Source organism: Suncus etruscus, chromosome 5, assembly GCF_024139225.1.
Source record: "Suncus etruscus isolate mSunEtr1 chromosome 5, mSunEtr1.pri.cur, whole genome shotgun sequence".
In the NCBI taxonomy this organism is placed as follows: Eukaryota; Metazoa; Chordata; class Mammalia; order Eulipotyphla; family Soricidae; genus Suncus; species Suncus etruscus.
The window spans coordinates 56,921,168-56,944,722 of NC_064852.1; the positions used below are offsets into that span (position 1 = coordinate 56,921,168).

Here is a 23,555-nt window from a genome sequence, read left to right on the forward strand (position 1 = left end):
TGACCTCCCATTAGAATCTCTTATTTTCCTCCTAGGATGTTGTATTCTCCTTACCGCTTCTGCTGCCTTCCAACTGCAGGCAGCAGATTTCTTCCCTAAATATCCCTCTAGTCAAGAAAATTATTAAACTTAATTTTCTGTTTATATTAGAAAAGTGTCACCTTTTATATTGTTATAAGAGACCTTCAGATATTACTTTTGCAAATTAAGCACATTATTTTGTTTGACACATAGACATATACATGAGTTTGCAGTATACAGGGAACCACACACATTTACACATACATTCTCTTAGCAGATATTTACCTCCCCCTTGAGAATCACAAATGGTGGGTGTGAGAAGCAGACTCATCGGAGGAATAAGAGTAATTTTCACTGTTTTTGTTTGTTTAAAGTGAAAAATCACAATGGTAGATTTCTAAGAATATGCAGATGGTACCTTGTGGAAGCCCAAATTGTGGACACGTCTAAATCATGAAATTTGTAAGAACTTCCTGATGAAGCTGATAAGCACAGCAACCACCCCTAATTCTAATGAAACAGGAAATCAGTTCTGAAGAGATTGCTGAACAGTGCAACAAAATGTAGACCTGGGCTCTAAAAGAAGATAGCAGTGATATTCATGATACCCTTTCAGTAACAGTATTGCAAACTACATTGCCTAAAAGGAAAAGGAGAAAAGGAAAGGGAAAGAAGAAAATTTCCAAGATAGAGATAGACTGGGGTGGGAGAGGAAAACAGGAGCAATACTGGGGACATTGATGGTGGGAACTGTGCACTGATGAAGGGATGAATGTTGGAACATTGTATGATTGCCACTCAGCCATCAACAATTTAAAAACTTAAAAACTGTGTATCTCACAATGTTTCTATTTTTTTAAATCATATTCAAAAATTGTAGTAGAAGGACCAGAGCGATAGTACATGCCTTGCACAAGGCCAACCTGGGTTCAATTCCCAGCATTCCAAATGGTCTCCTGAGCATCACCAGAAATTATTCCTCAACACAAAGCCAAGAATAACCCCTGAGTGCCCCTGGGTATGGCCCCCAAACAAACAAACAAACAAACAAAAAGTGTAGCAGAGAGGAATGGCTGTCTTCATTCTGTACCTTATTCATTAAGATGATGACCCTCAAATGTGATCTTAATACCAGCAGCAACAGTAGTACTACCTGGAAATTTATCAGAGAAGCAAAGTATCAGACCATTCTCTACATACATAGAATTCAGACAGCAGGATTTTCAATTACCTATGATCCAACAAACATACCTAATAATAATTCTGATGGATGCATAGATATATACACGCAAGTAAAAGTTCCATTGAAGGCTTTGAAGCATGAAAATATTTGCAGATGCTGTCCTGTGAAGTGTCTCCTACTTAATTTTCAAGAATTAACCGCAGGACAAGCTCTGCACAATGTGTTTTCCTAGCAGAGGATTCCTGAATTTATTGAGATAAGGATGCACTTTTAGTTGAATTAAAAAACTTAGCAGGGGCCTACTAAGTGGTGCTAGAGTAAGGTGTTTGCCTTGCAAGCGCTAGCCCAGGAAAGGACCGCATCCCATATGGAAATTGCCAGGGGCAATTTCTGAGCTAGCCAGGAGTAACCCCAGAGCATCAAAAGTGTGTGGCCCTAAAACAAACAAACAAAAAAAAAAAACAGCGCTTTGTATGGGACCTAAATTTCTCTAAGTTAAATTTCACTAACTCTCCTTAGAGTTCTAGAGCAAGGGCATTTTGATGCATATATAGACATACATATGCATATTTTTTTCTATGGGTTCATTGTAAATGCAAATAGCAAGTAATCTTAAAGGTGCCTTTCCACTGACTCTCTAAGCCTATCAGTTGAATTACTTGCTTTGAGCATATTGGAAGGTTGTAGACTCCCATCCTGTAACCATCTTGTCTGTAGTCATAAAGAGGTTTTTAAAGAAAACAAAAACAAAAATATAGCAACAGGAACGCATATTTTTTAGAAAGGGTGCACTGCAGACTGGCATGTAATAGAATGAGCAATAAATTACTTCCTGGGATGATTCCCTGGGCACACTCCATTTTATCTCTAAGCCTACTTCTGAGTAAGGACTCATACTATCTTGCCCTTATCTTCTGCATTTAAGAAAATTACAAGATGACAGTTGTTCCTTTCCAGAAGGCTTTGATGGTACTTTAAGTTTTGAATTCAACACTTAGATTTCAGGACACCTCTTTCAGGCACTGCTCAAAACTATTTTCTAAAACTTTTTTAGTACAAGAAAATTGACTTTCCTGACATTCTCTGGGTATGAATACTACAAGTCTCTAACAGTATGTGGGACACCCTCTTGGTCAGTTCCTCTAATGTGGTCACTACAGTGTCCATACTCAATAAGATGAATAACCCATGACTTCATTTTTCTTAATAGTTGAGTAGTATTCTATTGCACAGATGTACTACTTTTTCTTTATTTACTCATCTGTTCTTGAGCAATTGAGCTATTTCTGTAAATAGTGCTTCAAAAAACATAGGAATGCAGAAAGCTTTTCTATATTGTGTTTTTGGGGTCTTAGGGTATATTCCTAGTATTATTGCTTGGTCAAATGGAATCTCAATCACTAGTTGTTTTGAAGAATATCCATATTGCTTTTCAAAAAGGCTGGATCAGTCCACATTCCCACCAGTATTGAATGAAAGTCCCTTTCTCTCACATCAATACCAGCATTGGCTGTTCTTTGTCTTTTAAATATGTGTCAGGTTTATTTTTGTTTTGTTTTATATTTTGCCAAAGTGGATTAAAAATATTTCACAGTAATTTTTTAGGTACATAGTGATATTGAATCAGGGGCACTCCCACCACCAATATTGTCCTCCCTCCACTGCTGTTCCGAGCATGCATCTCACATCCCCCTCCTTTACCACCCGGGTTGCTAGTATAAGTGGTCCCCTCTATGTCTAGCATGTCTGATCATTATTTTTTATTTCTACTTAATGTTCATACGACTGTCTGGTCTTAGTACCCTCCATTATTTTCACCTCAATTTGTGAGGCGAGATACAATGGTTTAAATTATGTGGTTCTGTTTGAAGAGAAGAAAAAAAAATAAATAAAATGGGACAAAATTAGACAAGTAAAAAATAGGAGAACTCCTTCAAGAGGGTGTAAATATCAGTTTAAGAGAAGAAAGGGAAAAAGGGCGAAACTTACCAACAATACTAAAAAAATTTAAAAAATTTCAAAAAGCACCACAGCAATAAAGATACCAACCATACAATAATCATGGTCCTGAAATAAAAAAAAAAAAAGAAAACAAAGCTCACACACAAAAAGAAAACTCTTGGGGGTGGGGGCAAGCAACAAATAACAATAATAGCCAACAAAAAGTTAATTTGTGCTTCCTCTTTTTTTCTTCTTGCATAGCCACAATAAATATTGGGGAAATTAGAAAGGGAATTACCTTGGCCTAAGAGATACAGGGTTCCTCCAACCTTGAAGTATACTGTCATGGGAATAACTACGGGCTCCATACTATTCTTTTACTCTCCCCTTAGTCCTTTGGTGGTGTCTGGAAACTTTCTGCTCCATCATGGATGATAAAATCTTGCCTCTGTAGCTAGAGATCTTGGAATTTGCACAGGTCCAAGGATGGAGCCTAGGATGAAGTCTTTCTTTATAGTTCTAGGAGTTCTGTTCCATCATTGTTGTTTTAATCAGTCTTCTGTTTTTGGTTTTTGCCCTGATCCTAGGATGAAGCATAGAATAGAGTCTTTCCTTATATATCCAGAAGATCTGCTCGGTTGCAGTTGTCTCATTCAGACCTCTGGAGTCAGAGATCTAAGTTATTGTACGGCTCATGGGCCAAGGCCTAGATTGGGGTCCTTTTTTATTGGGCTCAGAATAAGTTCTGCCTAGTCATGGTTATCACAGTCAGTCTTCTGTAGATATCAAAGTCGTCTTTTGTGCCAATCAAAGGATGACATATTTCTGCATTCATCTTTGTGTCAGTTTTTGTGTGTGAGATAATATCTCATTGTTCTTTTGACTTGCATCTCCCTGATAATGAATAATGTAGAACATTTTTTAATTACTTTATTTAAACACCATGGCTATAAGATTGTTCATAATACATTTGTTGTTTTTTCCACAGTTAAAGTCATACAATATATAATACCCTTTACCAGTGTGTAGAACATTTTTTTATGTCCTCTTTGGCCATCTGTATTTCTCTTCTGAGGAAATGTTTGTTCGTCTCTTCTTTCCATTTTTGGATCTGGTTATATATTTTTTCTTTTTTAAAAACAATATCTTTATTTAAGCAGCATGATTAGAAACATGTTTGTAGTTGGCTTCAATCATAAAAAAGAACACCCCTCCCACCAGTGTATATATATATATATATATTTCTTTTTCAAGCTCTACCAATGTCTTATATATCTTAGGTAGTAAATGAATAATTTCTCAATTCTGTGTTTTTCTATCCTAATCATCATTTCCTTTGAGGTGCAGAACCTTTTTAGTTTAATGTAGTTCTGTTTGTTTACCTTTGCTTCTACTTGCTTGGTCAGTGGTGTTTTCTCCCATAAGATAACTTTAGCTTAAATGTCTGCTATGTTTCCCTCTATGTATCTTATGAATTCAGTTCTGATATCAAAGTCTAATGAATTGTGATTTGGCTTTTGTGTATAGTGTTAAACAGAGGTTTGAGTTCACTGTTTTGCATGTAGTTAACCAGTTTTCCTCAAACCAGTTGTTGAACACAGAGAAAGAAAGCAAGAGAGGGAGGTAGGGAGGGAGAGAGGAAGGAAGAGCAAGAAAGAAAGAAAAGAGAGAGAAGGAAAGAAAGCAGAAAAGAAAGAAGAAAGAAAGCAGAAAAGAAAGAAAGAAAGAAAGAAAGAAAGAAAGAAAGAAAGAAAGAAAGAAAGAAAGAAAGAAAGAAAGAAAGAAAGAAGAAAGAAAGAAAGAAAGAAAGAAAGAAAGAAAGAAAGAAAGAAAGAAAGAAAGAAAGAAAGAAAGAAAGAAAGAAAGAAAGAGAAAGAAAGCAGAAAAGAAAGAGAGAGAAAGAAAGAAAGGAAAGAAAGAAAGAAAGAAAGAAAGAAAGAAAGAAAGAAAGAAAGAAAGAAAGAAAGAAAGAAAGAAAGAAAGAAAGAAAGAAAGAAAGAAAGAAAGAAAGAAAGAAAGAAAGAAAGAAAGAAGAAAGAAAAGAAGAAAGAAAGAAAGAAGAAAAGGAAGAAAGAAGAAAGAGAAAGAAGAAAGAAGAAGAAGGAAGGAAGGAAGGAAGGAAGAAGGAAGGAAGGAGGAAGAAGGAAGGAAGGAAGGAAGGAAGGAAGGAAGGAAGGAAGGAAGGAAGGAAGGAAGGAAGGAAGGAAGGAAGGAAGGAAGGAAGGAAGGAAGGAAGGAAGGAAGGAAGGAAGGAAGGAAGGAAGGAAGGAAGGAAGGAAGAAATGACATGAGGCAGCCAAAGGATCGGACTGGGGGAAGAACAGAAGGGAAAGTGGTAAAATGTGTACAGTGAAGGGTATTGTATAGTATATAACTGAAACTCAGTCATGAACAACTACAGAACTCTGGGAAAAAGCCAACTGTATTGTATGAACAACCTTGTAAAACCATGGTGTTTAAATTTGGGGGGGGGGTTTGGGCGGGCACACTGAGTGGTGTTCAGAATACTCCTGGCTCTGTGCTCAGAAATCGCTCCTGGCAGGCTCTGGGGACCATATGGGATGCCAGGGACCGAACCCGGGTTGGTCGCAGGTTGGCAGTATGGCAGGCAAATGCCCTACCGTTGTGTTATCACTAATACATTTTTAAAAATAATTTTCAAAGGTGAATGATCCAGAAATCCCCACATTTTTACTGATGATAATTAAGAGAAGAAGGAGCTAGAGCGATGGCACAAGCAGTAAGGCATCTATCTGCCTTGTGTTTGCTAGCCTACAACAGACCATGGTATGATCTCATGGCGTCCCATATGGTCCCCCAAGTTAGGACCGATTTCTGAGCGCATAGCCAGGAGTAACCCCTGAGCATCACTGGTGTAGCCGAAAAGCCAAATAAAATAAAATAATGTAAAATAAAGTAAAATAAAGAGAAGAAGTTTAAATATCCATATCAAGTTATTTGGTGGTTTTTTTATATTATGTTTTTTTTATTATTCTGTTAGATTAAGATGTGCATTTTTAGTAACATGCATGTTGGCATATGTAGCCTATCTTTTGGCCTTGTCTCCTTAAAATGTATTTAGAAGGCTTTCAGAATAGAGCAGACAGCACTTTTTTCAGAAATATTTAATCCCTGTTTTCCCTGTATTTTGTTTAGACTGTTGAATCTGACATTTCTTGGCCATACATTTAACTGGTTTGAATAGCTTTATATTCAGCAATTGTTCCATTTAACTAGAATGTCACAGGTCTGTGATTCAGGTAGTAATCAACAAAAAATATACTTGCCCAACTTTCAGCCAAAACTTTTATTTTTTAAAGAAACACACTCCCCACTGACATTTTGTTGATCTATTTGCCTTTCTGAATTAAAGGATTTTAAGCACACTGGGGAGATTTTGACAAAAATGTCTAGTACTGTAGCAGGGCGACAAACAATTATGTTTTTCATTTGCTATGAATTAGGCTTTTTCTTTTATCTCCTTTTCTCTTCTGAGTATATCTTCCTCTTTCCTCCCTCTTTTCCCAACATTTTCTAGACCTGCTTGATTCCTCCCATCATTTGCATATTGTTGTTTTGTTCTATTTTATCATTCTTGAACTTAAGATTTTCTCTACAATATATGTTAATGGCTATCACTTCCATCATAAAATTACATGATCTGCATTAATAATTTTAACTTGCTGAATAATTTATGTCTTATGGCTAAAGTTAAAGTAAGTCAGATATTATTTCCTAGTTTTTCCATTAAAGTTCTAATGTTTTCATTCATTCCACTAGGACTCATTGTTTTTATGCCAGTTGAATAAGCTTAAGCAAAGAATTGTTGAAGTAGTCTTTTCTTTATTTTTCCTCGTGTTATACCTCATTATTTATTTATTTTTATGTGTTGACATAAGTTTAAAATGATGATAAAAACAAAGCTAGGGTAGTATTGTGCACTATAAATATGATAGTCATTATTGCTATCACACAAGAAATGAATCAATTTAATCTTTAAAGGATAAAGAAAGAGCTCAAGCTCATTCAGAATTGGAGCTCAGAACTATCCAAACCTTAAGACATTTTCAGTGTACCATTGTGAATCTTTTCAGTGGACAAGATTATGTTGTTCACTGTCAGAGTCCCTTGGGTCCTGATATTTTAATTCCCTTCCACTCTTTTCAATACATATCTTTATTTCTTTATTCAAAACTAGTTGGTTTTGCTAATTTTGAACTCACTTCAGCTCTTAATATAAGAAATTAGTTTGCTAGCCTATTTTCTTCATTATGATAAGTCCTGTTTGTTTTTATTTTCATTTTTACTATTTGTATATTGCATAGAATATATCTTGGATAATAAAAACAAGAAATCAATAATTGGATGCATGATTGGAAGAACTGGTATTCTGTCATTCCCAAATCTAAGATTGTATAACAAAATTCTTCAAATATTGATTCTGAAATGATTATTTTTTCTCATAATTTTGTGGGCTATACGTTTTAAAAGAACAGTTTAATATTTTTCTTTCTAGTCCTAATAGTATCAGCTAGAATTCAATAACTTTTCCAAGATGCATCTTTGCTAACCTGTCCAGAATCTCAGAATTTCTTCATCTCTCTCTTTCTACAAGTCATGCTCTAGGGACTTGCCTTCCCTTATTACTTAACCATCCAATCCCATGAAAATATCATACTTCTTATGTGATCATTCATGAACATACCATGAACTAGTTCAGTGCATTAAAATGCTGAGTTGGAAATGAAAATCACATTGGTCTAGCTTTAAAAGTCCCAGAATGACACTCCAGACACTTACATTGAACAGCCAAATAAATCAACAATTCCAATCTTGATTCAAAGGAAGCATCACAATATTATTCAGTTCACCATAATGATTCAACTGGTAATTAGTGCAATTCAGCATTTTTTTTTCAGTTTCATAAGTTTATTTATTTTTTTAATTTAATTTTTATTTTTATTATAGTGGTTTACATATTGTTGACAAAAATATTTTAGATACATATTTACATAAAATCAGAGGGGATTTCCATCACCAATTTGTCCTCCCTACACCTCCGTTTTTGTCCTGCCTCCCATATGCTCTTCCCTCACCCCTAGGGCTGCCAGAATATGTTGTTCCCTCTGTATCTAGCCTAATACTTAGTAGTCTTGCACCTGTTTGGTCATAGTGCCTCCCTTATTTCCCCCTCTAACTGGGGGGCAGGACTAGCTAGTTCAATTTACGTGGTTTTGTTGGAAGAAGAGAATAGTAGTAAACTGGGGTAAAGTTCTAATACACAGAAAATAAGCGGAATTCTTCTAGAGGGTCTCCTCCTCAGAGAGACAAAGAAGAAAAAGGTGAAACACTCCACCAGTACAAAAAGAAGTGTCAAATATCCAGTGAGGACTCCAACAATAACGCTAAGCACCACAAAAAAAGAAAAAAAAAAAGCCATGGTCTTGAGACAAGAAACATGGCAGAGCATATAATGAAAGAAAATAAAAGAAAAAAAAGTGTAAATGGGGGCAACAGCTTCAATAACCACACCAAAACAAAGAAGTCAACCAAAAATAGATAGGTAAATATAATAATAATGATAATAAATGAAGATAAAAAATAATATATATAAAATGATAAATAATATTTTGTGTTTTGTTTCTCTCCCTCCTGCCTTGGCACAGTAAATATTGGGGTCATTCCAAAAGGAATTCACTTGGCCTAAGAGATATGGGGTTTCTCCGCCCTTGGCGTATATTGTCACGGGATCAACTATAGCCTCTGTTTAGGATCCTTTACTCTCCCGGTGGTGTTTTTGTGTTGTTTGGAAGACTTCTGTTCCATCCTAGGTGATACAATCAGACCTCTGTATCTATCGATCTCAGTATCTGCATAGTTCCAGGGATGGGACTTATGATGGAGTCAGTCTTTGTGGTTCTAGAAGTTTCGTTCCCTCAGTGTCATTTTAATCCATCTTCTGTGGTTGGTGATCTTGGTCTTGGCACCTAGGATAACGCCTTTTCTTGTGTTTCCAGAAGCCCCATTCCATTACAGTGCAATTCAGCATTTTTAAGTGAGGAGAAAAAAAACTAATTTTCTAAACTCTTATGTATTGAGAATTAGAGATATTAAATATTCTGCCAGTTGGTCAAATGTTTCAAATAATGTTGATAAGTTGTTTGGAAAATATAGGCATCATCATATTAAATGAAATATGAATTGACATACTCATAATAAAATTTGGTTTTGATTGTTAATTTCTCATTTTTATTATCAAAGAAAGATATTTAATATGATATAAGTATGTGTATGACCACCTTTGAAAGAATGGAAGATTTCTGACATACTAATTACAAAAAAATCAATGAATGTTAAGTAAATTTAAATATAAATATGAGTCTTAAATTTCATCTGTAAATATAGTAAAACAAAGAACTGATTGACAAAGAGTATATAAAGCATGATTTCTATCTGTAAAAGGCTTACAGTCTAGCTGAGAAGATAATAACATTCATCAAATTATTCATTGACATTATAATTAACTGTTAAAATCATGTCCCTGTCTAATGTTAGAGTTCAAATTAGTGAATGCAGGAGAAATGTTGGAAATTAAAATGATTATTGACCATCTTTTATTATAATAAATTTTAAGCAAAAATATCAATGGGTAATAAATTAAGGAGAAAGTTATGGATATTTATTTAGTTGTCCAGTCTCAATAATCTGGATAGTTACATAATCTAATAGTACCCTTGAAATACATACTTATATATTATAAAGAAATATTTTTTTTCTGAAAATATCATGCAGATACCAAATTAACCAGGAGATCTAATTATCATTGATTAAATAATTAGTTGGTATCACAGAACTTTAAATATGATGTACTGAAGAACATAGTATCATTGCTGTGATATTTTTGCTAAAATAAACATAAAGAACAGCAAATAATATAGTGGACTTTTACTCTGGAATATTGTTGCTACTGTGATAAACATATAACAGAAGATTAAGATAAATGCTAACTGGATACTACTTTTGCATCCTGGAACATCTTTAAAGGGATAATTGAAGAAATTAGAACATGGATCTTAGATAGGCATTTGGTAATATCAGTTACCTAAATTTTATTAAAGTGATTATATAAAAAACATTTTATGTGTATAATTGTATGTTTTTATAAATATATCAGTTTAAAGATGTAACGGGACCTCATCTCTGTCCATTATTTTCAAAAATTTTTAAGTCTCTAGTCATAACTAGATATAAAACAACTGATAAAGTATAATAGACAGAACTGCAGTCCATTTAATTAGTTGTAAACTCAAGCTAGTCTATCTATACCAGGAAACATTTTTAAGTAAATATTAATTTCAACCCATGTTCATAGTAAATAAAAACAAAAAGCTCTAGGAAGAGCTTTAGTTTTATAAAACATTTGGCATCAGAGATGAAGCCAGTAACATGTTTAGATCTCTGTAAATTGGAGCCCAGAGAAAATCATTTTGAGTAGAACTCTACTAAAGCAGGTATCCTAAGCCTGACAAAACTGTTTATTGCTGAGACAAAGATGAACACAAAGCCATTTACTAGTGTGCTCTAATTATATCCTTAGGGTATACTTATCTAATAACCTACTTATTTAAAGTGGAAAGGCCTGTACTATCATTTCTATAAATCTCCATTGTGTCTTTATTTTCTTTTTCTCTCTGTCAGCATTATACTTTCCCATGTCTTCCTTAAAAGTATTCACTGTTTCTTTAAGTCACATTTAATTAAAGTTGTTCTTCCCTGATTTTTCTCTCTATTGTCTCATGTTGACACAGGTTGATCCTGCATTTCTAATAAAAGCAAATGGATTAAAAAATTACAAGTTCAAAATGATTTTAATGTCACTGGAATAATTATTAATATTTCCCTTGTCCCCTGGGACTTGTAGATTATATCAATTAAATTAGTCTCTGTAAGTGAATACATTAACTCTAAATGGGATATAGTGTTTTTACCAGCACCCTTTAGGTATTTACTTGCCTGTAATAGATTTTCAGAGCAGTAAACATGAAGCAAGTAATGTGAACTGTGTAACGACAGTAATTATCTGAATGGATCAATTGTAGTGTTATTGCAACTTGATATCGTGAGTAGGAGCAAGATGCAGAGATCTCATCTAAATTCCTGTTTTCAGTTTTATTTTCTTATACATTTTTGGCCAGACGTTTAAAGTAGGAAACAGTATAAATTGCTATTGCTATTCTCTCCTTTATTTATCCATGTTAGCCTCTGTTTTAGCCTTCCTCAACTAGCAGAGCCTACTAAAATTAAATTTCTTGAAGGGAGCAGAGATATCATGGAATAAAAATCCCATCGTTTTCCTATGATTTATGGTATCTGACTATTTAAACTGAAACCATATTATAGATTGTCTATTTTATTCTGTGCATTTATTATCTAATGACCTTAAACTCCATGGATACATGACTAGCTAAAGATGATCCAATATTGCCAGGTAAATTGCGAGAAATTGGAACTGGAACCTGGAACCCCCTCTATCCTGGGTTGGGCAAAGAATAGCAATTATACCAGTGGGAGAAACAGAGGAAATCAACAGGGAGTCAGTAAGAACATTAGTCTTACTGGGAAATGAAAAGAAAAAATAGTCTAGGGATGAGCATTACATAAAAAGTCTAAATCTATAACCAGTGTAGAATTAGAAAGATTGAAGTGTGGTTGGAGATGTCAGTTCAGGATGAGCATAGAAAAAATATTCAATGTTGCTGCCTCAGAGGAGTGATCGGATATGGTAGGTATACTTGAACAGAATTTTCTACCAGAAATAAAGTATCTATTGCCAATTAGCAGTTAGAGCAAGCCTGTAGAAGAAACATTGCTTGGATTCTGAGACTTGAACTATAGCTTAGTTAGGGTGCTCTGATATGACCTTTCAACTCATCCTCCCCTGCCCCAATTTCACACTTTGTTGTTTCATTCTCATTTTTTCACTTTGCTTATTTTACACACTGGCCTGAACTGAAATAAAAACATTGCAGGCATCTATCTGCCAAAAGGAAAATTTTAAATCAGAAGTTCATCTATGACCACATAATACCAAACTCTTCTATATTGCAAAAAAAGACAAAGAAAATAGTCACATGTGTTACCTGGGTACATGGTACCTGAGCACCTGTTGCCCGAATCTCTCCTCTTGAGATGAATACTTTCCTCCTTTCATATTGAGTTGTGTGGTAGGGCACTCTCTACCTTTAGAGAAGCCTGAGCTCTCTCTTGAACATGTTATGTGTTACTGTCTCACTGTTTTCTTTTTCTGTCTCTCTCTGTGTATGTCACTCTCTGTTTCTCTCTTATCCACTCTCTCCCCTTCTGCAATACCTCCAAATAAAATGTTTTTACTTAACAAAAAAAAAAATAGAACACTAAGAATTATCTATTACTATTAGTGGAAAATTAAGCCACAGGTGTCTACATAACCTTGACTGAAAACTTGTAAGTACTTGGGAGGAGAATGTAGAGTAGAAGTTGTGAGGAAAGCAATTCCAGAATAAGATTCAATAACCCAGGTTTAGTACAGACATTGTGAACAGTAATATTTCCATCATGTCAATGCTGATGGAGGAGCAGAATCTGTGGTACCTGAAGTTGTGCAGAGAGGAAATATATTTGGGGAGAAGGAGGCCAAGAGGAAAAGAGTAATACCATTTGGCAATATTTTGGGGTATTGTTTGTTTTGAGGCTACACTCAGCTGTGCTCAGGGTTTGCTTCTTGCTTTGCACTCAGGAATCATTTCTGACATTGCTCAGGTCCCTATGGGGTGAAGGGTTCAACCCCAGGTTGGCTGCATGCAAAGCAGTCACTTTTATTGCTGTACTAGTTCTCTGGCCCTTGCAATGTGGTTTTATGGGGATAATGGAGGATAGAAAATTTCAAAGTAATAAAATAAAATAAAATAAATTTTAGCCTCCCCAGACATAGCCTATTAAAAATACTCAAATAAGGATAAGATCAATTGAAAAACATGAAATTCTCTAATAAAGTAGAAGGCAAACAAGAAGAAAATTGGTAGGAAAGGGAAAGACAAAAGGGAAAAGTTGATTGTTGCATGTGTAATTTGAGGTAATAAAGAGATGTGATTAAAACTGTTATAATAAATAAGACACAAAAGGCAATGATGAACAGAGAAATATTGCTAAAAAGAGAAAGTAAGATTCAGACAAAAGGAGTTTGTGGTGTTTTGATTTGTTTTGTTTGTTTTTGTTTCTGTGGAGGATGCACACTTAGCGGTGTTGAGGGATTATTCCTGAGTCTGTACTTGGGAATTATTCTCAGCAAACTTGGAGGGCAATATGGGAGTTCAGGGATTGAACCCAGCTACTATGTGTGCAATGCAAACACCCTACATACTGTACTATCACTCCTGCAATATATGAAAAAATGGAGAAGAAGGAGCAGTTAGGTAATATACCTACCCAGGAGCACTCTTTAGTATAGATATTATTTTCATAATAATATGAATTTTTGACATATTCAAAAGATAATATTAAATGGAGAAAAATTAAATTTAAAAATCAGAAGTTCAGTAGTTCAAACTAATAGTAGAATTACACTAATGTTCATAGGGAGGAGAAATCAACTAGTACTTTGAACAGCATTTTTTATTCTATACAAAGAAATATTTACTTTTTTTTTTTCAGAAAAAGGAATTTTTCTATCAGAACTTTTTCAGTAACGTTTGACAATTTTGCATACATTTTAGGTCTAAATAATTTAGCATGTAAGATGTATTGATAGTCCATGTTCTATCAGTCATAAAAAATATATATAAATTTGAAGATAACACACAGCATAAAGAGTGAAAATTAGGAAAGAACCTTCAATGATAAATGACTAGAAACTGTGACTTCTGAGATCTAATTAACACATTAACAACTAGATTTTAGTATCCACCCATAATTTTTCCCACTAACAGAAGCAGGAATCTTTGGGGGTAAATGCTTAATTTCAGAAATATGTCAAAGAAAAAATAAATTGTATCGAGATAATTTTCCATGCAAATACATTTTAAAAGTCTTTCTAAAGATGATATAGTAGGTCAAAGAGACACTCTTCCAAAGGTAATGCAGTTTGAGATTCAAGTATGAATATAAATAATGTAAACCTCATACAATAATATAAGAATCTTTGTATTCATACTAACAAATTGTAAAAGCATTTTATTATGATAGGAAGTAAACCTATAAATATAGTTAGAATTATGGGACTAGAAATAACCATATATAACCTAAGTAATTATTATTTCAGATAAGCTTAATTGATGATTGCTAAAATGAGATAAAAGTTTGATAGAATATTCCTATAGTATCAGGATCTCATAATTGTCTTTGATAATTACAAGATTAAGGATAGTAAATTTGCAGTGGAGAGAATTTTCTGGTATCACCTTAGCCAAATGAAAGAAATTGAACATGTCCATTAATGGTACATATATGAACCATTCCATTTTAAGATGCTCAGAAGATCCACTATCACTTTGTGCTATTCTGCTGATTAAACTTAAGAAGTGTCATCCTACAAGTGATCACAATAGAGCTTAAAGCAGTGAATGTGGGGCAGGAGAGATAGCATGGAGGTAAGGCATTTGCCCTACATGCAGAAGGACGGTAGATCAAATCCCAGCAACCCATATGGTCCCTCAAGCCGGCTAGGTGCGATTTCTGAGTGTAGAGTCAAGAGTAACCCCTGAGCGCTGCCAGGTGTGACTCCCACCCCCCCAAAGGAAAAAAAAAACTAGTGGGTGTAAAAAAGAATTAGCAGCATAATAAGAAAAATAGCTCTTTTTGATTAAAAATAAATGACAGATATAATGCACTATCTTGGATTGGACAAGATTCTGGCTGGAAAAACTTCTACAGTAACATAGTTGATAAAATGGATATAATTCGTATAAGGACATAAGTAAGAACATGATATATCAACATTTCATTTCTTCAATTTGATAAGTATACACTGGCTGTCTAAAGAATTATCTTTGTAATTAGGCAAATATGCCAAAGTATTTACCTATAGTAAACATCTTTCATTTCCTCTCAAGTTGTAGAAAAAAATTCATAAAAAGAAAATCTTTATGTATATATTTAAAAAGTTGCTGCTTCCTAATATTCAGAACCATGTAGGTATTTGGATTTAAAATAGGTAACTGTTGATAAAATTTAACAATAATGAACCTGGCAAAGGGTTTTTTTATATTTAGTTATAGTTTTTAATATAATTTAGTTATTTATATTTATATTTAATTATAGTTACCCAGTGATAGTTCTTTATATTCTTCCAGTAAAACATGTATATATATATATATGTATATTGAAGTTATTTCAAGATTAAAAGGTATTTCTAAAACCTGATGTGAATAACCTATAAAAGAAAGTTGCTGATTTCTCTACCTAAAAAATCATGTCATGCTTATCAAGAAGCTGTGTCAGAAGGGACTAGAAAGGTAGAGGGTTGTCTTTAGCTAACCCTGGTTCAATTCCCCAGTGCACATGGTCCCCCAACCACATTAGAATTGATCCCTGAGTGCAGAGCAGGAGTAAGCCTTGAGCCCTGCTGTGCGCTGTCTGTGACAGAAAAAGAAACAAAACTGTCAGAATCTCCCTCTTCCAACATTAAAGAAGAAAATTAGTACAGAAAGAGTAGATGAAACATTTTCTAACTTATTGGGGTCTGTGGGATGTGGATATGGTTATGCTCACTGCCACAACAATTAAAGGAATAATTTGGACAGATCAGGATGTTGGCTGGGGTCAAACGATCTGGTATAGACTCTGGTTACCAGATGGGATACAGACCCAGACTGAATCTTATTTTGCTTCTAAAATCTTATATATTTTATTTGCTTGTTTTATATAAGTATTTATTTATTTACTTATTTTTGCTTTTTGGGCCACACCTGGTGATGCTCAGGGGTTACTCCTGGCTCTGCACTCAGAAATCGCTCCTGGCTTGGGGGACCATATGGAACTCCAGGATCAAATTGCCATTTGTCCTAGGTCAACCACGTGCAAGGCAAACTCCCTACCGCTGCACCATTGCTCTGGTCCCTAATATCTTATATACTTTTACTGGTTACTTTTTATCCTTATTAGTCTACTCGTTATCTAGTAAAAGTTTAAGAATTAGCATTCAGTAGTAACCTATTTTAAATTCAAATACCCACATGGTTCTGAAGATTAGGAAGCAGCAATTTTTAATAGATAAGAAAGAGAAAATAGCATTACCATTTTAACTATTTTGTGTTTATCTGTTTTCTTTCTTTATCCATTTATATTTTGCAGTACTAAAGATTGAATTCAGGATTACATGTGAAACCCTGAGGTCACAGGCTCTACCACTAAGTATGTCCCAAGAAAGCAGTATTTTTTTTTCCCAAGGGAGGAACTTTTAAGTAAATGAGACTCCAATTCTTAAATTTTTCATTTATTATGTTCAAAATTCATCGAGTTTGCATGTGTAATTATTCTTTCATGAATTTATCTCAAATTCCTTTCTATGGCCTGAGCAAATATTGGACTTTGAAACCTGACAGGTCTTAATGAAGTGGATTTAAGCATTTCTTACATTTACATTTTCATATAAGGAAAGGAAATAAACATTGTAATCTTTTTACAGAGCACTCACATCAGGTTTTGATTTGGTTTTTTGTACCTGTTCAGAATATCAAATTTTACATTTCTTTGAATGGGAATGTATTTTTCTGAACAAGTTGATAAGACAGAAGTCATCCCTGAGATATTTATATAGTACTTATAGCACATTTTTCAGTCTTCTTAAAATTTGTTTTTGGTCCTGAGGAGATCTGTTTAACTAAGTATTGAACAAGTTGTCACAGAACAACGTTTCATTGATTTATTTGTATTATTTTGTATCTTACTACAGGCAGAAAATTCAGCACTGGTGTTGGAAAATGAAAGTCAAAGGGAAGAGTATGAGAGGTGTCTGGATGAGGTAAGATGGAGGAAGGTTGTGATAAAAGGATTTTCTTAGCTAAAACTTAATATCTATTTATTTTTATTCACTTCCAAATATTAGTATTTTCTTCTTCACTCATTATAACCCTGCATGTATGTATTAAGAGAAAAGATAAAAAAAAGAGGAAAGATCATCACTACCCTCCTGAAGTCCTTCTTCCTTTGCTTATTTCTGTCCTTCCTCTTTCCACCTATTTGCCTTTTTTTCATCCTTTTTTTGCATCACCCTGCAAACCAAAAAAAAAAAACTGAATGTTTCTATTTGAAAAATGACATTTGAATCTAGAGCTGTTATTATCATTAGTATATGTAGAAAAAACATTTTTGAGTTTTCTCAGACCCTCGAAATAATCTAACAAATGATGTCATATAGGGAATTCAGTGTTCAGAGGTGATGAAAATTGGTTCAATCACCTGTAAATTTTTTTTGGTTATTGTATGATATTTTGAGGACTCAGTTGAAATATGTTTCAAAGAGAGATAAATTTCTTTTGTCAGATAAGTATGATTCCAGCCTGTAAATAAAAGGTGCATCAGTGGGGCATACAGCATAAAATGGATGCCATTTTTGAACAAGGAAGTTTCATATAGAGAGGGTAGAAATAATGCTTATAGTCCAACCACAGGCAAACAGTCAGTAGATTGAGAGCAAAGCAATAAGCAATAAGAGTATGAGGAAGAAAATTTGAGCAGAATGAAAGGAAAAAGAGTGACACACATGAGTGAACTTGAGAAATATGATTTGCTGTTAATGAAGAGATAAAAGCAGAAATGGTGGGTATATCAGAGTTTCTGAGAGGCAAGGGGAGAAGATAAAAGGCTATGCTGGGCCTTACCTCACTCAATAATTCAACTCACACTGTCAGAAATTCACCATGTCATTTTTCTAGGCCAGATATCTCATAGAGATACTTTCACTCAGATTTTATGATAGGAATCATTTAATAGTCTGACTTTTCTAGTCATATCCATAGCAGCCTAAATCTTGCTTATATCTGTATATTAGTTCAATTTTAGACTTGATACAGTGAAGCAGATACAGTTTAGGCAAATACAAAATGCTACATTTAATTGGGTAGCATTACACTATGGTGAAAATCAGCACGATAGATGTAGTTTTATCACCTCAATAACAGTTAGGGTCAGGGAGAATACTAGATTTCTCTTGATGTTTCTTACCTATTTATTCTCTTCCCTGAGTCCCCCTCCAATGACCTTAGAGGTGACCAGTCAGAATACAAAGAACATGGACTCATCCCAGTTCTGACAGTCTTGTCACCATCAGAAACCTCTTTTCTTTCTTTATACTTGTAGTCATCTACCTTCTCAGATTTCTACCAATGTTTGTATTTTTCTCCACTAGTGTTGTAAAAATGGGACCTCTGGATAATAGCAACCACTATCTCCTTTGGTCATGTGGGGAAACTGCAGGACTCAAGCCTCTCTCAGATGTATAAAATCAGAGATTCCAAGCTGGGCCTGGCAATCTGTGCTTCCACCATGTAGATGATAGTGTGAAGGTCATTATCACCACAACACAGACCACTTCATATGATAATTGTACATAGTGCAAGAATCTCAATAATAATGACCATAAAATAATAATAATAATAATAATAATAAAATAATAATAACCAAAAATAATGACCATAAAATATGTAATTTGGGGGGCCGGAGTGATAGTGCAGTGCTAGGGCACTTACCTTGCATGCAGCTGCCCTGAACAGACCTTAGTTCGATCTCCAACATTCCATATGGTCCCCCAAGCCAGGAGTGATTTCTGAGCACATAGCCATGAGTAACCCTAAGCATCACTGGATGTGGACCAAAAAACAAACAAAAAAATCTATAATATTTGCAGCTTATATATTACTAAAGCAAAATGGGGTTTTCAGTTCTCTGGTCTATGAGGACTGGAAACAAACTTTACAGTGTCCAAAATTTCCAATAAGTTAGCATACAAGGAGGAAATGATGACTCAGAATCTAGTGATGAGGTTCAGCAAGTGTCACCTTTGGTCCCCAAGCTCTTGGTTCAATCAAAGTTTAGGGCAAGAGAGACGAAATAGATCCAAGGATATTTAGAAGAATAAATAAATATTGCCCTTGGGTCATATGTATTGATCAACAAACTTTCTTAACATTCTGCACAGAAATTTCCAATGAGACTTAATCTGTATTCAGGAGTCAAATGCATACCACAGGATATTTTTGTGTGTGAGAATTCTCCCACAAGTTGTACCTCCCCACCCACCAAAAAGCTCACAATTTGCCTTATGAAAACATCAGACCGCATTGGTCAACACATAAGTGTGCACCCAGGAGATCAATTCATGTTAAATTGATATCAAAGGCAAACTTTTTAAAAAATATTTTAATAATATAGTTTTAATTTTGATTATAGTGGCTTACATATTGCTGACAATAATATTTTAGGTACATGTTAACTTAATATCAGGAGGATTCCCATCACCAAATTGTTCTCCCTACACCTCCATTCCCATCCTACCTCCCATATCTTCCTTCCTCACCCCCGGGGCTGCAAGAATACATGGTCTCCTCTGTGCCTAACTTGCTACTTAGTGCTCTTACACCTGTTTGGTCTTGGTAGTTCCCTTACTTCCTCCTGTAACTGGAAGGTGGGACTAGATAGATAAAGTTACATGGTTTTGTTTGAAGAAGAGAAAAGTAATAAACTGGGGTCAAAATCAAATACGCCAAAAATGGGCGGAGTCCTCTAGAGGCTCTCATCATCAGTTTGAGAGATGAAGGGGAAGAAGGTGAATCACCCCAACAGTACAAAAAGAAGTGTCAAATAAAATATCCAGTGAGCACTCCAACAATAAATGTAAGCACCACATAAAAGCCATTATCTTGAGATAAAAACATGGCAGAGCACATAAAGAAAGGAAAGAAAGGAAGAAAATAAATATATAAATATAAATGGAGACAACAACTTCAATAACCACATCAAAACAATGAAATTGACAAAAACTAGATAGATAAATAAAAAAAGGAGAAAAATTGTTTTGTGCTTTTCTTTTTCCCTCCTGCACAGGCACAGTAAATATTGGGGTCATTCGAATAGGAATTCCCTTGGCCTAAGAGCTACGGGGTTTCTCCACCCTTGAAGTATATTGTCATGGGATTAACTATAGACTCTGTACAGGTTCATTTACTCTCCCCTTGGTGCTTTCGTGATGTTTGGAAGACTTCTGCTCCGCCCTGGGTGATAAAGTCAGACCTCTGTATCTAAAGATCTCGGTATCTACACAAGTCAAGGGGTGGAACTTATGATGAAGTCTTCCTTTGTGGTTCTAGAAGTTCTGCTCCCTCAGTGTCATTTTAATCCGTCTTCTGTGGTTGGTGGTCTTGGTCTTTGCGTTGATCCTAGGATGTTTCCAGAAGACCCATTCTGTTGCAATTGTCTCAAACAGACCTTTTGAACTAGGGATCATGGTTGTTGTGCAGGCCATAGCTCAAACTCTAGACTAGGGCTTTTTTATTGGTCCCAGGATACATACAGTTCGGTCATGGTTCTATCAGCCAGTCATCTGTAGATTGCAATCTTGCCTTTTGAACAGACCAAAGGGTGACAAGTCTTCTGATTTTTCTTATCGTTAGCTGGTGGTGTAGGATAACCTGCTCTTAGGTCAAGTTGTTCCCATTTTCCTTGTTGTCAGGATATCAAATTAGAGCTGGCACTTGATGGTGTTGCAGCAGTATTAAGGATGTCCCAGATGGGATTTGTTTCCTGTAGCTGTTGTGAAGAACTGTGTCATTTCTATGTCTGGGATCCAGGGTTCAAGGCTGGACGAATGATGTCTAATCACCTGGGGTCTAAATTGGGTCCACGTGATATATTTTCAGGGTGGGAGATGTCCCTGTATTGTAAACAAGTATGAATTCTTATCCCTAGTAGATAAGAGCTCATTTTTATAAATAAGATTTCCCCCTTTTTTAGTGTGTCTTTGCAGGGGGAAATGGTGCTACATTATATTGCCAGTGCATTTGGGGGTAGAAAGAGAAGATAACAGAACAGGTCACACTCCCCAAAATATAAAAAATAGAAATAAACTATATGTGCTCACATAAATATATAAAAATGAAATAAAAAGGTAATTATAGGAACAAAATGATGCAATAGACTATCTTACATTTGGGGAAAAAGCAGGTAAAGAGGTACTGTGTACAGGTCTTATACTTATGATGGAAGTATAGGTTTCCCCATTGTCTTTTGGGATTTTCTTGTGGTGTGTGGATTCCCGAGGCCTTTTCATCATGCTCCCTGACCTTCTTCAGATTGGTAAGAGAATCGCGGCAGGAAGGTCTTGGGAAGAGTTCTTGCTTTGGGGGTACTTTTAGAGCTAAGTCTGTTTTCAAGTAACAGTCCATATTAGGAAGAGTTATAAGGAAGGGAGGGACTTCAGAGCATAAAAGCCGGCTATCCTTTGCAAAAGCTGGCTCCCTGTGTGTGACACCAGGCGGGGAAAATCCGCGAAAGTACACCGGCCCAGTGGGGCTCAGCTGTGAAAGACTGTGAGTGTGACCTGTCTATGTCTGTCTACTGTCCTCTTGCGTGAAACTCTTGCGAGTGGGGCAAAAAGAGCCTCCAGAAACCTCGCTCGCCCAGACGCCATTTTCAGGGAGGGACTTCAGAGCATAAAAACCGGCTATCCTTTGCAAAAGCTGGCTCCCTGTGTGTGACACCAGGCGGGGAAAATCCGCGAAAGTACACCGGCCCAGTGGGGCTCAGCTGTGAAAGACTGTGAGTGTGACCTGTCTATGTCTGTTTACTGTCCTCTTGCGTGAAACTCTTGCGAGTGGGGCAAAAAGAGGCTCAGAGGAGCACGGCCGCTCCGCTTCGCTACGCGGCCGTGCACTCTTTCTAAGGAAAGAACTCCATTGCAACAAGAAGGAAAAATCACACTAAGAACGGCGCTATATCACAGAAGCAAACATTTCTCTCTGGACTGTCTTCTCTGTTACATGCTCGGGCCTAAGATTTGACCCAGTGTGAGGCTTCATCCACGGAGGACTCCCCTCCCTTAGAGGCAAGTCAGCCCATCCAGAAAGGGAGGAGCCAGAGGAGTGTGCTGCCTACATCATATAGACAATGAATACCACTACAACACGTAGAAAAACCCACAATACAAATGTGACAATGGGGAAACAGCGCAGGCCAGCATCAGATATAGAGAATGAAGATGACAATTCTGAGGACCAGATAATGACTGAACAACTAATCAACCTCTCAGATAAGGACTTTAGACTAGCAATATGGAAGGTGCTCAACAGACTCCAAGAAACCATGGATCGAGTTGAACAGAACACTAATAAGAACCAAGAAAATATGAAGGCAGAAATGACAAAACTCCAAACTGAAATAACATGTCAACTAACAGGCCTGAAAAACTCAGTAAACGAAGTGAATGACAAAATGGATAAGCTCTGGGACAGGGTATCAGAAGCTGAGAATAGACTTGGTGCTGTGGAAGATGAGATACATAACAATTCCATACAGCAGGAGAGATTGGACAAAAAACTTAAAGCAAATGAGCAGACAATGGAAAAATTAGTCAAAGAATGGGAACAGACGAAAATAGAAGTCTATGATAAGATCAACAGAAACAACTTAAGAATCATTGGAGTCCCAGAGACCCAGGAAGAAAATTTCCAGGAAGAATCAATGGTCAAGAACATCATTAAAGAGAAACTTCCAGAGCTAAAGAATATATGTGATCAAATCCTGCATGCCCGAAGAGTACCAACCAAAAGAGACCCCAGAAAAACCACCCCAAGACACATCCTAGTCACAATGACAAATCCCACAGATAGAGACAGAATTCTGAAAACAGCAAGATCAAAAGGGGAAATCATGTTCAAGCAAGCTTCCCTGAGATTTACAGCAGACCTGTCACCAGAAACGCTCAATGCCAGAAAGCAGTGGTGGGATATTGTGACAAGACTGAATGAAATGAATGCTTCACCCAGAATACTATACCCAGCAAAACTCACTTTCCGGTTTGATGGAAGAATACATGGTTTCACAGACAAAAAACAGCTCAGAAACTTCACAGACACAAAACCAGTCTTAAGAGAAAAACTGAAAGACCTAATCTAAGACAAGACTACCCAAAAGACACACCAAATTTTGAAATAAAGATGGCGTTAAATCCCAGGACAATTCTTTCTCTCAACGTCAATGGACTAAATGCACCAGTTAAGAGACACAGAGTGGCTAAATGGATCAAAAAACTCAATCCAACCTTCTGCTGCCTACAAGAAACGCACCTGAATAGTCAGAACAAACATAGACTCAAAATAAAAGGCTGGAGAAAAGTTATCCAAGCAAACAACACCCATAAAAAAGCTGGAGTGGCCATACTAAT

The 23,555-nt window shown here is 35.7% G+C and overlaps 1 protein-coding gene across 1 annotated transcript in view; it reads left to right on the top strand.

The window, feature by feature from the left end:
- NCKAP5 (NCK associated protein 5) overlaps window positions 1-23,555 on the top strand; it is a 564,957-nt gene that overhangs the window by 298,053 nt on the left and 243,349 nt on the right. The window contains exon 5 of the mRNA XM_049773574.1: window positions 17,073-17,141. Coding sequence (XP_049629531.1) covers window positions 17,073-17,141 — 69 coding nt within the window. The remainder of the gene's footprint in view (window positions 1-17,072; window positions 17,142-23,555) is intronic.